The 17,280-nt window shown below is 37.8% G+C and overlaps 2 protein-coding genes across 4 annotated transcripts in view; both read right to left on the reverse strand.

Moving 5' to 3' along the window:
• The window catches only part of CMYA5 (cardiomyopathy associated 5), a 45,556-nt gene extending 41,180 nt beyond the window's left edge, over nt 1-4,376 (reverse strand). For 2 of the 3 annotated variants that reach the window (XM_005492133.4, XM_074533435.1), the window contains exon 1: nt 4,101-4,375. In XM_005492133.4, the coding sequence (XP_005492190.1) occupies nt 4,101-4,270 (170 nt within the window). In that variant the 5' untranslated portion in view covers nt 4,271-4,375. Of the gene's footprint in view, nt 1-4,100 lie in introns of all 3 variants that reach the window. The other variant, XM_074533436.1, reaches the window with a different exon arrangement.
• Nucleotides 4,377-5,125: 749 nt separating this feature from the next.
• The window catches only part of TENT2 (terminal nucleotidyltransferase 2), a 42,992-nt gene continuing 30,837 nt past the window's right edge, over nt 5,126-17,280 (reverse strand). The window contains exons 13-15 of the mRNA XM_005492132.3: nt 16,249-16,340; nt 10,916-10,995; nt 5,126-9,092 (exon numbers count right to left, since the gene is read on the reverse strand). Of these exons, the coding sequence (XP_005492189.2) occupies nt 9,030-9,092; nt 10,916-10,995; nt 16,249-16,340 (235 nt within the window). The 3' untranslated portion in view covers nt 5,126-9,029. The remainder of the gene's footprint in view (nt 9,093-10,915; nt 10,996-16,248; nt 16,341-17,280) is intronic.

Below are 17,280 nucleotides of genomic sequence, written 5' to 3' on the forward strand. Positions count from 1 at the left end.
AGACACCAGGTCATGTCCTAGTGGCATTGCCATTTGCAGGATCAGATGCTGCTTGAGAGATCCACAACACCTCCATGCCCAGAGATCTGCCATGCTCCTGCATTCTAGATTCTCCACCATGTTGTAGAGGGAACACAGGTACCAAACACTTCAATCTGGGTGGGACACTTCCTTTACACGGTTACATAACCACTCTGTTGAGACCCAGTGGGGAACTTCTTGAGTCTCAGAGCCCTACGCAACACAGGCCTTTATTAAGGATTCAGTTTTAATCAAAAAGCTAAAGAGAAACAAAACATGGAATGCCTAGCTGTGGGAGCAAGTGGGGGCTGGCTGCACCCTTCCCCTCTTCAATGCCCCCACCTCAGCATTCTGGCCCATTTAGCTGCTCAGTTATCTTTTGCTTGAGCCTTTGCTGTGATGTGCCTGAAATGGCCCACACAACTTTACTTCCTACTTCTCTCACGTTCCCTGCTGCAGGTGGCAAAAGAACAGCTCTGCCAGCCTCTTCCACCCTGGCCCATGTCAGGCACTGCCTCATCTAAAGGCATCTAAAATCACACACGCTTTCCCCATGCCTTTCTCTGCTTTGGGTAGGATACGATAATTGTTATTTTCGGAAGACAAATCCACATTACTCCCCACCCCTTCCTGCTCACCATCCATTTGCTATCATTCCAGTCTTTTGCTCTCCTAGATGCTGCAGCATCCCCCACATGGCAGGAAGATGCCTTCTCCACTGTTGTTCCCTTTATATTCATTTTCATCAATCATTATAAATGACACTTGTCTCTAATGCTTACACACCTCTGATCTTGTGTAAGGACTGCTTGCTTCATTAATAAAACAAACAAACTCAACCCCTTCCAGAATTTAAGGACTTTCTCCCCATGTTTCTCCCCTTCTACTGGTTATAGGTAAACACTAAACAAGCAGATAAAATGCTGTTTACCTATTCCAGGCAAACAAGCTGTCTGGAAACACTTAAATTGGCTGCAGAGCCATTTTTATGTAAACCCCACACACAGACACATCCAGAGACCTTCCCACTGTAGAAGGAAATCAGCTGAGAATGGTCTGAAAGACAGAACTGTGTCAGAACAGCTCACCCATCACATGTTTTTTAGACACACAAATATTGCAGTGGGTATGTCAACCAGTTGAACAGTAAACAATTTTACTTTAGTTAGACTTAATTTTCACCATTGCCAATACAAAAATTAAAACCTGTTAACTTCCTACTCATGCTTGCCTTAACACAGTATTTAAAATATTTTCCCTGTTTAGGTGATTGATTGGATACATGGAGCTAGAAACAGAAGTAATCTACCATGATCATCTATCCTAGACAGTAAAATCCCCAAAGGCAAGAAACTATTGTATGGGTGCTATACAGATCAGTGACATTTTTGTGCTGACAAGGTTATGAAACCCCTATCCCACCTTTTCAATACGTTCTGATGCTGCATGTCAGTCTCATTACTTGTATAAAAAAGTGTGCTAGGAAACCAAATTATTTAAACATTATATTAATAAGGGTAATAAAGACATGAAACCCAAACTCTTCTGTCTTTCACATGTGTGCCTTGTAATTTTGAGACAAATAATCCTTTCTGCTGCAGCTTTTGGGATTTTATTTGCTGCAGCTGCTGCACAATGTGGAAGCAGAGTGGTTTGGTCAGAGCTCAGGGCCTGGTGTCACAGAGGACCACCAGGGCTCTTCTACTTGTTTCACAGAGGTGCTTCCTGAACTTATTCCATGATTCTCATATAAATTAGGTATGAAGCTATTTAACATGCTTGAAAGACAGAAAAAGGAGTCAGCAGGAAAGCTGACTTGCACTGTTCAACTGCATTCAAAGGAGGAAAGCAGGAGCAACAGAGAACTTGGGGTTGTTAAAAATAAATTGATGGCAGCAGGGTCCAAGACAAGCTGCCTTCAGCCAAGTTTGCATATTAGTTACATCTCCTCTAAGCTATGTTTTCAAAGCCCATGCACTCAAAACAATCTGTTCTGCAATGGGGGTTTGAAAACCTGTTTATCAACAAATAATTAGCTCATGGCTTGAGTAAGTATGGCCCAGGGGCTCAACCTGTCTTATCTTGCCAGGAGCTCTGCCCAGGCACTGACCAAAGGAGGAGGCCTGAAGCTCAACAACCCTGCTGACATTTGTGACAACGTCTAAGCAATTAAAAAGTCAGTTTTATTTAACTTTTCCAAGCTACTGGAAAGTGCTTGTTGCAGTCACCACATTTGTGCTGAACCCAAAATTTTACATCTCCTTTAACCTAATTAAACAAAACAATTTATATATGCTCAGTTACCACTTAGCTTAGCTGTTAAAAACCTCTCTGGTAGACTATGACCTGTTTATTAGTAAGACAGTTAAGGACAGAGAAAAACTCTGCTGTATTTAATATAACTGGGAGCTAAAGGGAATGTTTGCTGTGATTTAAGTAAGTGCTGAGATGCAATGCCCAAGTTTGCATTGCAGAGGTTGCCAGCCAGAAGCAAGACCCATCTGTGAGGAGCTGCTAAAAGGCACCCATGGTAAAATCATCCTCTCAGCACAAGTAGTAAATAACTGTGAGGCTACATAGATTTCACTCCCTTTTTAGTTATTCCTACTTGTGTTTTGCAATTTCAGTTTTATTATTAGCTATTTAATTCCGGATTCCGTTAAAAATTATTTATCTAAATCACGGTTTAGCTGCGTGCAGTGAGCAGCTCCACTCCATGGACTTCAGCTGGTTTTCTTGCAGGGATACAGCCATGTGCAAACAGTGTTTTATTGGCATGTAATCCCTCTCTCTGCTAGTATAGGACTGAAAAGCCAACATCTCCCTTGAGAATAAAGCAGCATTACACACCAGGTGTTCCCTCATTGTGGGAAACTAGATCTTTATTTTCAGAAGGGTTTTCCTAGAGTTCTAGGATACATTTCTCCATTTGGCTTTTGTTCTTGCAGCACTTTGGGTAGGTTAAGCTGCAGAGTGCTCCCCACTGCCATCTTTTTTTCTCCAGTGACCATCAGCAATGTCAGAAAGCCCTTTGAACTGTGATTCACACAGAGCAATGGTAAATGCAGATGGCGTCACAGCACAGAGGTATTAGAAACTATATGATATGTTTCTTAAAAAATGGGTTTCTGGAAAAAAACCTCAAGCTACCAATATTAACATCTTAGGTTCTTCTACAATATCCACTAAAAACTGAGGTGGTCTACTCAAGACTTGAGACTTGGTATGGGCTGGGGGACTCTCAGGCCTTGTGTGAAACCAATGGTTTCACACTGTTTCACATTGGTTTCTCTGTATGAAACCAATGGTGCTGGCACAGCCAGAGTCTGTCTTGACTAGACCAAGTTGCAGACGCCTCTGCATCCTGCGCAGGACCATTGGGCAGGGCACTGGGCCACAGCCTTGCTCATTACATTCCTAACAGTAGGAGAGCAATCACAGGACAATAAACTGTTTCTGTGAAAAACTTAAGAAAACAAAAATACTAAGAGAAAAAAATTAAAGATCAAAGGGATAGAATATTTCCCATTTCACCACAAAAATCAACCTTACAAATCATGACCAGCAATAGGAGACATGTTCAACAAATTTTTGAACATTCTTCTTCTTTCTTTTCAAGGAAAGAAGCAACTGAAGAGGGAAGGACAAGTGAGAAGGAATAAAGAGCCATAAAAAGGAACCAATTTTAATGCACCATTATAATCTTTGAGCATTTTCTCCCTGACAAGCAAATCTGCAAAGCATTTAAGATCCATATGTGACAAAGAGTCAGCCAGAGAGGGAGGAGTGGAAGGAGATGCCACTTGAGCTGGCACATCAGAGGATCTTTAAATAGAAAAGCTTTCAGGGAACTCGGGGTAGGCGCTTACCACACAAAATTTAATTACAGCCATACTCATCTGAAAAAAATATTACAGCCCTCTACTCCCCCCTTTTTTATCTACAGCAATAGGGCAAAGGAAGGCGGAAAAGTCAATAAACCAGCATGGGACTCCAATTCTGGCATCTCCTGGGAGATGATGCTTTGGGGTAGAGTTGCCAGCTCCCTCTGGGGCTATAAATCCCTTGGGGGGACATACCTATTAGTCAGCTCCTCTGCTTCCTCTGGGTCCACGGTCTCCTCCACCTCCTCCTCCTCCTCCTCCTCCTCCTCCTCCTCTTCCTCTTCTTCTTCTTCTTCTTCTTCATCTCCTATGAAGGACGAAGTCTCGGATGCCCTGTCACACTCAGCGCCACGGGAGCCCTCCATTCCCCTCCCTGCTCAGGCTCTCGCCGGTGATGTTTACCCCCAGCCCTGTCCTCCCCAGGGCTGCCTGAAGCAACTGTCATCCCCAGTAGCACTCACTTCTCCTGACTCAGGGCAGTCTTTAAATAGAAGGCAGCAAAGTTACAGCGCAGAGTCGCTGCTGTTCCTACCCTGTCTCCTAGCACCAACCCAGTGCCAGGACACGTGGCCCCGTGGCCAGCTGCTCTCCCCCTTCGCCTGCCACTGCTGCCATAGAGTTGTTTCTACAGCAGACAGGGCAGTCAGGCAGCAGCAGGGAGCAAGGGGGCCAAGCAGACCTTCCCCAGTCACCTCTAGCAAATTCGGTTGGATGGTACAGATGAAGCAGAAGGAGAGTTTATCTGTGCCCCAAGAGAAGGTACATTTCACAAGTTCTGCCCTTCAGCACAGCCAGAGTGCCTCAAGCTCGAACTGGAAAGGTCAAATACAGTGAATGAGCCTCTGAAAAACACATTTAATTATTAATACCGTACTGTAAGAGCTATCAGATGCACTGTGGTATTTAACCATGTAAAAGGAACGTATTTAAACCCTTGATTTATCAATGTGTTAAATCACAGGACATTTAAAACTTCCTATTTGAGCAAACTTGAACCAATTATAAAGCAAAGATATATTATACTACCATGCAGAGTTTAGGTTAAGCCACAATTATGATTTATTATTCTGCATTTTACAAAAAATGCAGTGCTTTTCACACACAAAACAGAAATATTTCCCATCTGTATTAGTCAACATAATGACTTTATTAAAAAAAAAAAAAAATTAGAAGAGAAGGAAAAGCACCTGATTCTAAGTAAAGAACTTCCAAGATATCTCAAGTATAAACAACTGTTTGCACAGTATAACTCCAATGCCCCCAGCTTTTTTTTTTTCATTGTTCTTCAAATAAATATCTGGTAATAAATCAATCAGCAAACTCTTCCTTAAGAGTGCTGTAAGTATATAAACACCCAGCCATGTACTTCTGACTACAAGCTATCTCTGCACAGAAAATTAAAATTCTCCTAACATTCCTAAACAGTATGTACAGGTCTTTCTGCTCTTTTGACCTACACAGTGGCATACGCAATTTACAAGGTGACAATGTAATTTTTTGAAAAGTGTATTTTGAAACAGATATTAAACTAAATTAAACTCTACATTTCATCATGAGCATAGACAGTGTACACAGCAAAATGTAAAGAATCAGAAGTACTCTTCCTTAAATTTCATGTGGAAGGCAAGAGCTTTACAGGTCTTCTAGAAATGCTTATAGATGAAACATACATACATTGCACAAGTTTTGATTCAGTCTTCAGCACAGCAAGAGAAAGGCAAGTACTCTTTTACCAGAAACCCTTCAACTTATTTCCATCTGTACTTCTCACAAGTGAATTTGACCTGTAAATGGACCAAAATCACACATTCTTTCATGCTCTTCAGACAAGCATCACACTCAGTAAAATCAGCGGAAATATTTATATCTGAAAACACAAGGATTACAGAGAACAAGGCAAAAAAAACCACAAACCACAGGACAACCTGTAGCAGTACAGTACAATAAATCAAGAGTGACATTCTGTGATGGACTTAAATTTAACATCAAATATACTGTGACTCAAGTCCAGTAACACAAGTTCAAGTAAAGCACTAGTTCCAAATAAATGTTTGGGATTCACAAATATAATGTGCTCACAAATGCTAACTTCAGGTTTTATACAAAACATCTTACATCCTTTTATCATCACTGCCTGTTTCTCCCAAATGACCATGTCATCCTGCAGTGTGAGTCTTAAAATTGATTTATATTGGTTTCTTTGTGAGAGATTTTTAAAAAATAACACCTTATACTGTAAACTCACCTAAAGGTACTCAGAGTTCACCTACACATTCACATTTCAGGACAAGTGAGAGCAAGAGCTAGAAGAGAAACTTTAAATTTCACAGTGCACAGCCTATGCCAGTTCTGCATCACTGTCACCAAATATGAAGCTCTTGCCAATGTTTGTTCCTACTGTGCACCTTTGAGCCTGTTAATTTAGAAGACACTAGTGGTTTCTGACACACGAGGTGAGAACAGACAAGAAAACCCAATGTCAAAATGAGTAGTCAAGAATAATAATTTAAAAAATTAAATAAATAAAAGCGCTGAACGAAACCAGTTTTATTTCAAGGCATTAACAAATTTCAAAGAAGACAGCATCTTGCACACACACTGACACCTTGGTCAGCTGCGAAAAATACCTTTTACCAAAGAGCTCTTAGAAAAAAACTATTCCTGCCAGGATGTATGCCAAGGGATAAGAAGGCAAAAGTTTTTATTTTTAAGCTGAGGAAAATTGAAAATTTTACCCTAACACTGAAATTTATGGTAGCTATTAGTGAATTTTTTACTCTAAATACTTGCCCAGAGATGAAAACACAGGTCATAAAACCTCATAAAACCTCAGACTATACAGAACTGACTCCAAAGTTAAAGTCCAGCTCCTACCCACTCTCCCCAAGCCATTTACTTTGTGGTATTACATCTGAAGTTTTCTGACAAAAGTTGCAGCCCACAATTTAACAAATATGCTATCAACAGTACTGTTCCAAAAAAATTGGGGAAAACTACCGTCTAGATTTTCTGGTTATAGATATGGTTTATCAGAAGGACATAAACTTCAGAAAAAAATACAAAAGGATTCTTTTGAAAGACACAGACTGTTGTGGTTGCAGACCTTACCTTGTATTAAAAATACCACTTAATTGGTAGGGCATTTTTATAGAGTGGCTCAGAGATACCACAATGTTTTAAACTAACCTTTTAAAAACAGCCAGGAATTAAATTAAACATGAAGCATTAATTTAAGCTGTAAGAAATGTTGACATATTAGCTGATGCAATACAAACTCATAAGAGAGTTTTATGCCTTTTATAAAATTTTGTTTCTCATGTTCAGCTCACTTAAAATGCATTTAAACCAACTTTAAACATTTATGTCCCTTCTTATTTATCCTAGGTTGGGATAGTTTTAAATTTTCCAGACAGAGATATAGCCAACATGTTTTTCAAGAAGATACAGCCAATATTCTCTTTTCCCAGAATCTACATAGAGCTTGTAGAGCATCTCTGAATCCAGACATCATCCTGTCCTAAAATCTTGTGCTTCAGTTTTACATAAAGTGAATCAAAGTGAATGTTTCACTGATACTCAAGTCTACCATCCTATAGAAAAAAGGGCAGTGAGGGTGAACATATGCAAGGAGGAAGAACATTTCAATGGAATGCTGGAGTAATTTTAAAACTGAAAGACAGTTAAAATTAAGAAAAAAAAAATCAATTGCAGAAAAAAGTCAAAATTCTACATAGAGTAGACCATGACAAAGTGTGTAGAAAGTAATCTCACATCAGACATATAGTTTACAGTACTTAGAACTTCTAAATAAACTAGAACTTAATAGTTTGCACAAGAAGACAATGCTTGTTATTCTATGGTTAGAAGAGTTTTCACAATTTTGTTAGAGAAAGAAATAAACCAAACTTTTGCCTATACACATATGTACTGCAGAATAGCCATGACAGATCTTGATGAATTGCAACATGGGCCTTAGCTCATGGGGCATTTCCTATTCTACTTAATTATGGGAAATACTTTAAATATGCAGTACAAAATAACATAAATTGGAAAAATAACCCGTATCTTCCATATATAAACTTTATTTCACTGGACACCATATAAAATATTAAACTTAAAAAAATGGAAGTACGAATTCAACTTCAGTGGTAAATACAACCTTAAAAATTAATTGGTCTTCAATAACAAATATATGAGAGACACAAATTGTGCTATAGGAGGTCTAAGAGAAGGTTTGCAATTTTTTTGGAAGAGCTATACTTTTCAATATTACTTACTTAGATTCAATTTACAGTGGCTGATCAATTCACAAACATTTACACAAAATCAAACACGAAGCCCAGCTTATTTTAGCACTGATGTGAGGTGTTTTATTTTGATTTGGTCTTTTTCTCCAAAAGAGGCACCACTATTACTTCAAATACATAAACGGAAGCACAAAAAATTTTCCCACCTACTCTGTGTGAATGTGAAGCATTTATGTGCATTGAATTGAGCTTTTTTACTTCCACTTCTTCACAGGACAACTGCTGCTTGAAAATTTTGGTTTAGATAATAGTTCTTGATATTCTGAGTACTACCAATTATAATCTAGCTTCATTTTCATAAACAGTTGCTTGTTATTCCACGTAAAAGTGAAATAAAACTGGAAAGTGCTAAGTTGAGCAGAAGTGCTTACTGCAATTCAGCAGGTGTAAAGCACAGACTCTGTTCATCAAGAAGTTGGTAGTGCACAGTGCCTTAAGAATGTAGTCAATTTGCACATGGTTTACTATCTTTCATGATTAAATCTGTCTGAAATAACGGCTACACAGATCACACAAGAAACAAGTCAGTATATCCCCATACTTTCCTTAAAATAGATGTATTCTTCTTGTTTGCTGTGAGTTTCTTCTAGAAGTCAACAATGCAAGCATTTTCAGAAATCGTATCTTGAAGAGCTGCATTAACAAATACTGATAATAAAATATGCCACATCCTTATAAACATTTCCTTAACAAAAGTTTACAGAGAAAAACAGGTCATAAAAACCATGGGGTGAGTGCCTCTTGATTTTGACACTGTTCTTTATTTCAGCAGGATCCAAAAAAAAGGGAAAATGAAAGAAGCCAATTATCTTTTCTGTTAGACTGCTTTTAAGGGCAATATACAGTTCAGGTCTTTCTTCTCTTGTAATAACCGCCAAGCCTGAGGAAAAAAACCACAAAGTTTTTTAGAAAAGACTATATAATCTTTGCATTAAAACTTAAATACCATTATAAACAGTAAGCATCACAGTGCCACAAATATAAGGTTGATTTTTATCTCTTCTTGAAAAGAAAATTTGTGGGTTGAGGTATTTTTTGTCCTTTGGTTTTGGGATTTTTAAAGGGAAGCAAAATCCAAAAAGTACACAAAACGCAATGAACTAATGAGGAAAGTAAAGCTTTTCAAGAACAGACTGGAAATGTTAACAATGTTTAAGCATTACACTGGTACTCTAACTGCAAAATAATTGTCTAAAATTCACACATGTTAAATGTTATGCACTGCCATTTCCAGAACTCAGATGTGTCTCTAAAATAGGTTATTTCAACTTTCTTCTGTGTTCCAGTGTGAGTTTCAGGACATCTGCTGTGCCATGAGCTTGCAAACAACTGCAATGACCCTCCTGTGTTTATACAGAAGTCATTTATATTCCAATGTGTAATGAAAACCACAAGAAGAATAATCCTCTCAAGGACAAAACAGATTGCTTGAGCTTTTTTAAAAATAGTGCAGGATATTAAAAAGTACTTGCACTTTTAGAGCAATTGTCATTCTTATGGTATCTGGTAAAAAGGACATTTTTCAGGGCTGTTTCACTCTAGCATATTGCTTCCAGACAGCTAGGATCAAACCTCTACTTTTACATTTTTAAAAAAACCACAGAGGTTTGAAACAAATTTTGTTAACTGACAACTCTGGAAAGAGAAATTCACTCTAGTTTCAGAGTACCGTGAGAGCCTAAACCACATAGTGAATGTGACTTTAGCAGATTCACAAAATCAACTATTTTATGTACCAGAATGTGAATGATTCAGTATTTTGTATGCTAACATGGTTTAATAAAAGAAAAACTTATTAACATTTCTGAATAGAATTACAAGGAAAATGACTAAGGTGTCTCTTTTAGTGTTTGCTCTGTTACAAGTATCTGGCACTGAATTATGTTTTGCTGGAGAAGCCTTCAAGGTACTTGAAGGCTTGAATAACTGGAGTAAACACGAACCTCCAAGGACAGCTTAACAGGGGAGTCTTAACTGGTTAAAGTTGGAAGCCACTAATCCCTAGACATACCTACATAAAAAATAGTCAGAGATCTCAGAAACCTAGAATTTGAGTTGCAATACCTATGCAATGCCTATGATGGGAGAGAAGCATAAAAGAGTTGATAGCAAAAATTTTCAGAAAAATGCTTAACCAAAGTCTAAATTTTTCCTTGTTTCAAAGTGTCCTTTCGTCCCCTGACTAGGACAGTGAAAGTTCATGTTTGAACTACTCATGTTCTAAAGAAAGTAGAGAAAGTACTTTTCTCCCTAAAGAAAAGTACCCACCTAAGTAAGTTATCAAAAATCAGAAAACCCCCATTATTTTGGTGGTGATATTTATTAAAAAAGGGGATTGTAAGAAGAATAAAATATTATCTATTGCCACTCAAATCAATGTAGGAATAAATAATAAATGAAAACAAAGTTGTAACTTTAAAGGTCTTAACCACTGTTAGAATTTTACACACACAAGACAATCTGAGATAGAGGGTTTTTACTAGTTTGAGTACCCATTTCAGTGTAAACCTGAAGTTTAATGATAGACATTAAAGAATATTCTTAAATGATCCACATATTTTTAAAAACATGCATTTTTACTACTTACAGTACAAACTATAAAACATCAGAAACAGGCAGGTTTAATGACTAGCATTTTCAAGATAGTAAAATTATCTTGAAAAACCAAAGTGACCAGAAAAATTACATGAGATTACTTTTTACCTGTGCAAGTTCACCTCTGATCATATCAAACTTCTGTTTCTCATGTACAGCTCTAGCAGTATTTGTCCCATCAAAGGGCTCTGCAAGATCAAAATCAAACGTGAAAACTTAAAGAAATCTAGAGTTGGTTATCTCTGCTAACAAAGCAGGGTCAAGCATACAACTGCTTCCCAAAAGTGCTTTAAATACTCAATTCCTCTTTAGTTCTCATGCTTTCGTTCTACATAACATTTATCCAAAAAAACCCAAACCAAAACTAAACTAAACTGACCAATAACACAAAATAACTGCCCCACCACAAGAACAAGAAAACCCGAGACAAAACAAACAAACCAATAAAAAGGAGGAGGGAATTGACAACAACAACAAAAAAAACCCAACCACCAAAAAACCCCAAAACCCAAAAAACAAAAAAAAACCCCCCAAAACCAAAACACTGAATTCTCTGGATGCTCTGAATAGAGAACACTGTCAGAGAGACAAAGCTGAGCAGTGCAGATAACACTATAGGACAGGATGCCATCCAGAGGCATATGGACAAATTTGTGCAGTGGGCCCATGTGAATCTCATGAAAGTTCAACAACTGCAAGTGCGAAGTGCTGCATCTGAGTCGGGACAATCCCAGACGTGATTACAAACTGGGAGAAGTCACTCAGAGCCACCCTGCCCAGAAGGGCTTGGGGCTGCCCATGGCTGAGAGGCTGGACATGCCCCAGCCATGGGCACTGCCAGCCCAGAGAGCCACACGTGTCCTGGGCTGCATCCAGAGCAGGGTGGGCAGCAGGGCAGGGAGGGGATTCTGCCCCTCTGCTCTGCCCTGCTCTGCTGAGACCCCACCTGCAGGGCTGCATCAGCTCTGGGGGCACAGCACAGGAGGGACAGGGACCTGCTGGAGGGAGTCCAGAGGAGGCCACAGAGAGATCAGAGGGATGGAGCACCTCTCCTGTGAGGACAGGCTGAGAGAGCTGGGGTTGCTCCACCTAGGGAGAAGGCTCTGGGATGGATCACATATCACCTTCCAGTATGTAAATGGGGCCTACAAGAGAGCTGGAGAGGGACTTTTCTCAACAGCGTGTCATGATAGGACCAGATAGAATAGGTTTAAACCAAAAAGGACAAGCTTAAGACTAGATAATAGGAAGAAATTCATACTGTGAATGTGATGAGGCACTGGAAGACATTGCTTAGAGAAACTATGGATGCCCCATCCCTGGAAGTGCTCAAAGCCTGGTTGGATAAGGCTCTGAGAAAAGTGGTTTAGTGAAAGATGTCCCTGTCCATGGCAGGGGAGTTGGAAAGAGATGATACTTAAGAGTCTCTTCCAACCTAAACCATTCTATGATTCAATGAATGATTTAATGATATGTAATTCCTCATAAACTCAGCTTATTATCTGTTGAAGCATACGATGATTGTGCTGAATTTATGCAGTAGTACTTATCTGCTACAGCTCAATTGTCTGTGATAACATATCAGACTATGATTTTGCATATTAAAATATTTTGAAACTTATTACACATGGGACTATTCACTTTAGATTCATCTCATTCTACAGTTTCTCAGTGAAATACTGAGAATATAGTAAAATATTTAGTATAATTTTAATATAAGACATACCAACTGCTCATACCTTTATTACACCATACCTATTCTGCAATATTTGTTCATAAGTTAACCATTTGGGGATTCTACTTTCTAACTGATGACAAATAAATGTGACGTTAAATTAATTAATAGTTTGGAACTTTTTTAATTGCAAGATTGAAAAAGTAGTTCTTGCTACTGATAAGCAGCAAGAGTACCAATTAAAGCAATTGATACTAAAAAATTATGATGCAGGGGCTATGCATTACAGTGTGCTACAAAACAGATTTTATAGTCTTTGTTTTTCCTTAATAGAGAACTATTTAGGTAATTTTGTGTATTTCACACTGGTAGAATGTATGGAAGTCCTCAAGGACCACAGAAACACAGAAGTATTTATCAGATCAGGTAGATTTTTTTTTTGTCGAGTTCGTTATTAATTACTTTCATTTAGACAGTGATGTATAGCAAAATAAAGCATTATACAGACACCAGAAGGGCTTGTACCTTTATGGGGACTGGAATTTCAAATTTGGTATGTGCTCCATGGCTTTTTTATTCCTGTTAGCTATTTAAATTCACTAAGAAATTCTTTCATGAAATAAATGTTGTATTTAGCAATCTTCTAGAAGGATTCTCTTCAAACTACCTAGTTTTCAGTGGACAGTTACAGGCAGACTTCTTTTATTTCAGAATGCATCATACTTTTTGTTTAGAACAAAAACTGAAAACTAAACAAAACATACACAGTCCTCTAATATCAGTCCCATTATTTGAGAGTGATCTAGTATAATTAATAACTCCAGTTCACATATACTATGTGAACGAATACACCGTTTCATTTATGCATTATAAATGTGATGGTAACTGCTTTTTTAATGCTAGGACCTTTATGTTGAGTCAAGTCATATTTATATTTTAAAGACACAAGGGCTGAACTGTACAATCTTCTCAAACTATCAGTGGAAAAAAGGCATTCCAGTCACAAAAGCTAACTTACATCTTCCCTTTAATATTCCTGCATACTTACTGATTGTCAAAAGACAAACTGGTTCTCTGAAGCACAGCAAGAATAATTTTACAATCAGCTACTCTTCACACCACTACATTTTCTAACCATCAAGACAGTAAAGAGTTTGCTTGAAGTTATTTTCTTCACACACAGAAATGAGAATATTAAAAGAAAAAAGTAGTACAGCTTTAACACTGATGCTTGAGGGAAAGACTAAAGGGAATCATTTTTCCAAACAAAAATACATATCACAGAGCTCCAGAACTGCTGCTAACCAAGCCCGAGGAATTATTTTTTGAATTATTTTTAGCATGTGGATCTGAAAGACTTGAAACTACAAATATGAATCAGGTACAGCTTAGGTGGCTTCTGTTTTGATTTCCCTAAACTATTATCAATGTAATTATCTCATAAAATTGCCACATTTCAAGCTTTTCCTATTGTCCAGCAGGACAGAAGTTGGTATTACTTGATACAGACAAGATTTAAACTGAAACTAGAATAGTTAATTGCCATTTAGAGCTTCTGACAAGGATTGTTCAAAATATTATCTAAAAGCAGCGTTCTCTGTATCTCTGTATCCCCATCATGGTAAAAGCCTATCATATTTTAAAGTGTCTGGAAATAGTATCTCTACTATATTTGTTTCTCTAACAGTAGAAATACATGTGAGAATCAGCCTTAAGGCCCATAACATTTAAAACATAATACAGTTTTTCTTGAGCTAATCTAAATACAGTACTATAACCAGAATTGTGGAAACTTGCACCGACTTCTGTAATCTATCAACAAATACATTTTAGATATTTAAAAATAAATCCAATAGTACCAATTACTGAATTTTATTCTGTGAACAGGAAAATTTGACAAAGACTTGGAAAACAGAATATATTGGCATGTTTACCTAACTTTTGCAATCTTCTTCTCAAGTACACAGAAATTTATGTACATACTTTGTTAACCTAGTTCAGTTTAACAGCTGTTATAAACATGAAGTCTACTTTGAGCAAAAGTAGATTTTATTTTTCCCTCCCAAATCAGAAGTAAAAAAGATGGTTTGTGAGGCTAAACCCACTAAGTCTTGAACCAAGGAAGGAATCAGATATGCCACCTATAGATAATTTTGACTTTTTTAATAGTTCAAAAGCAAACGCATTAAGGAAAAGTTCTATGTAATCAATCTATGTTGATGTATATTCTATTTTTCAGCCTGGTAGAAAGAGAACCTAATTATTCAACCACTTTGTAATGTCATAAAATACTTGAGAGCTTCAAACACACAGTGCCCTGCAACACAGTGGATCAGTATCACGTGACAGCAGCAAACATAGCAGCCCAGCATTCCCACCTCCCACATTCAGACAAGAGCCTTGGCAGTGCCTCACTACACTATTCTGAATCATTTCAGCTGTGCAGATACTCTAATTCTCACCTTTCTCAACTCTAAGACCATAGAGTCCAATGCAACTATATTTCAGTGTGCTCTTCTTCTCCTATAACTGTTGACTTTTATCCAAAGGGTCAAATAAAGAATAAGAATCCCATCATGTGGCTTTACACTGACATTCATATGACTATGGCCAAGTCCATGAGCTCTGGACCACAGAATAACCAAGTTCACATGCAAGTGAAGTTGATTGAAGGCAATTCTCTGCACAGAGAAGCACAAATGCAGGAAAGTACATACATACCTCAACCCTAAACCTTATCAATTTTGAAGAATGTTTGTTCACCCACAGATGAACAGACTTATTCTCCTCCTTGCCCAGCAAAATCTTCTCAGTGTCTAACAACTTTCCTCATACCATTTGTCTCCCCTTCAAGTTACATTCCTATTTCATCCTATGATGTCAACCCTTGATATCCTAACAGCCTTCATTAATTTGAAGCCAGGACTCAGGCCACCTCTCCCTTTGTGACAACTGTTTCCAGTTACCCAGCAACTCTCAGTCCCTTCAGTCTGTTCTCATTCTCCTAACATCTCAATCCTTCTCTTGGCTTATCATCTTCTCTTTCCTTACTGCAAGCTTCATCTCCTATGTATGCTTACCTGCTCATCTTCTCCATGTACATTCCCCACAGTAGCTGAAAGGTGTCACTAGCACATGAATCTGGTTATCTGTATAGTGCTCCTACTCAGTTCTGCACTGAGACAGCTGAGACCTGCAACTCCAACAGGTAGCCTGGGTTTACCCTCCAGTTCTGGAAGGCATCATGTAGTCTCTGCACAAAGCCTATGCTCACTAGCCAGCCAAAAATAGTACCCACAAGGAGATCAATGTACACATAACCTAGTCAGTGCAATGCCAGAACATTGCAAGAACAAATAATATTCTTCAAGAATAATCTGAGTATGTGCCTGCTGTGTTTTTTCAGAAGTTCAAACTTGGCAAAACTGACAACTATTTTTGTGGAGCAGAAAAAAACACACTACTGGCATAAAGGCTATTCCTTATCAAAATCCTAAGCCCTCTTCCAAAAGTAACAGGGCAATGAGTGCTATTGAAGAAAAGGTCAGGAGTACTATTTTTAAACACTTTAGAGCTTAAAGCTTCCTTCTCAAATGTTTTTGACGGGACTGTTTACAACTACTTACATTGGTTATACTTCCTTCTCTACATAATGGACACATGCAATATATTTCTCAAAACACAACCAAGGTAAAGTTTAATTGATAGATTTTTTTGTATTTAATGCCTTAACACTTAAAAACTATAATGCAGCTTCACATATTACCTTCTACACAAATAAATTTGTTTCTCCATTCAATACCATCAGGTCTTGCAATAGCCTTGGCCTCACGAACTGATATCATTTGATGGCTCCAACTAAAGAAAAAGAAAACAATTTGTAAAAAATCTTAACTCTTAGTTATCTTCATATTATCAGTTTATATTAAAAAATTTGTCAGATTGCAATGTTATAAGTCTGGATATCACAGTATTTTATAATAATGAGTAATTTAGTTTAAAATGATGAGTAGGAAACAAGAAAATTTTTCTACTAACAGAACTTCAAGTACAAAAAGCATCTCCAAAACAGAGCATCACAGCTATCCATGAGTAACACATATTCACAGTGGAATTTTTCTACTAACAAAGTCAAACTTTGTGACAATTTACATTGTGATGTACATTTATTTCCAAGTTCAAAATAAAATACAGAGTCAAAATTTTCAGAATTTTCTGTAGGAAGAAAAGGAATATATGGAATAAGTGTAGACAAGTCACATACTGCATTCCATAAACAACACTCAATAGTATAAAGATATGTAGAAATCATTTGCTCATAGGCCTTCCTTGTGCAAGGAACCTATTACTAGAAAGTTTCTATATATGATGAATTTTAGATCTGCAAGTACAACAACTCTCTACCACTTTCTGCAGGCAGCTTTACAACAACAAAACATGGAAATTACCACATTTAAACAGAAACAGCAGGTAGATTATAGGGCCTTTTGATGTGCCATCATCTTTATAACACTTGGCACAACAATATCCCAAACATAATGGAAGCCAAAAAAACCTCCACTTCCAGTTTTATGTTCCCACTTACCCAGCCACCTTTCAGCTGCTTTCAGCTAAAGAGGGCAGCTCATCCTGCATGCCATCATGTCCCATATCCAAGACAGTCATGGGACTAAGCCCAGCCAGCAGGAGTTTATGAAAGGCAGATCCTGACTGACCAACCTGATCTCCTTCTGTAGCAGCATGGATACGGGAGGTCTGTGGATGTAGTCTGCATGGACATTATCAAAGCCTTTGACAC

The sequence above is a fragment of the Zonotrichia albicollis genome, chromosome Z, assembly GCF_047830755.1.
Source record: "Zonotrichia albicollis isolate bZonAlb1 chromosome Z, bZonAlb1.hap1, whole genome shotgun sequence".
Lineage (NCBI taxonomy): Eukaryota > Metazoa > Chordata > Aves > Passeriformes > Passerellidae > Zonotrichia > Zonotrichia albicollis.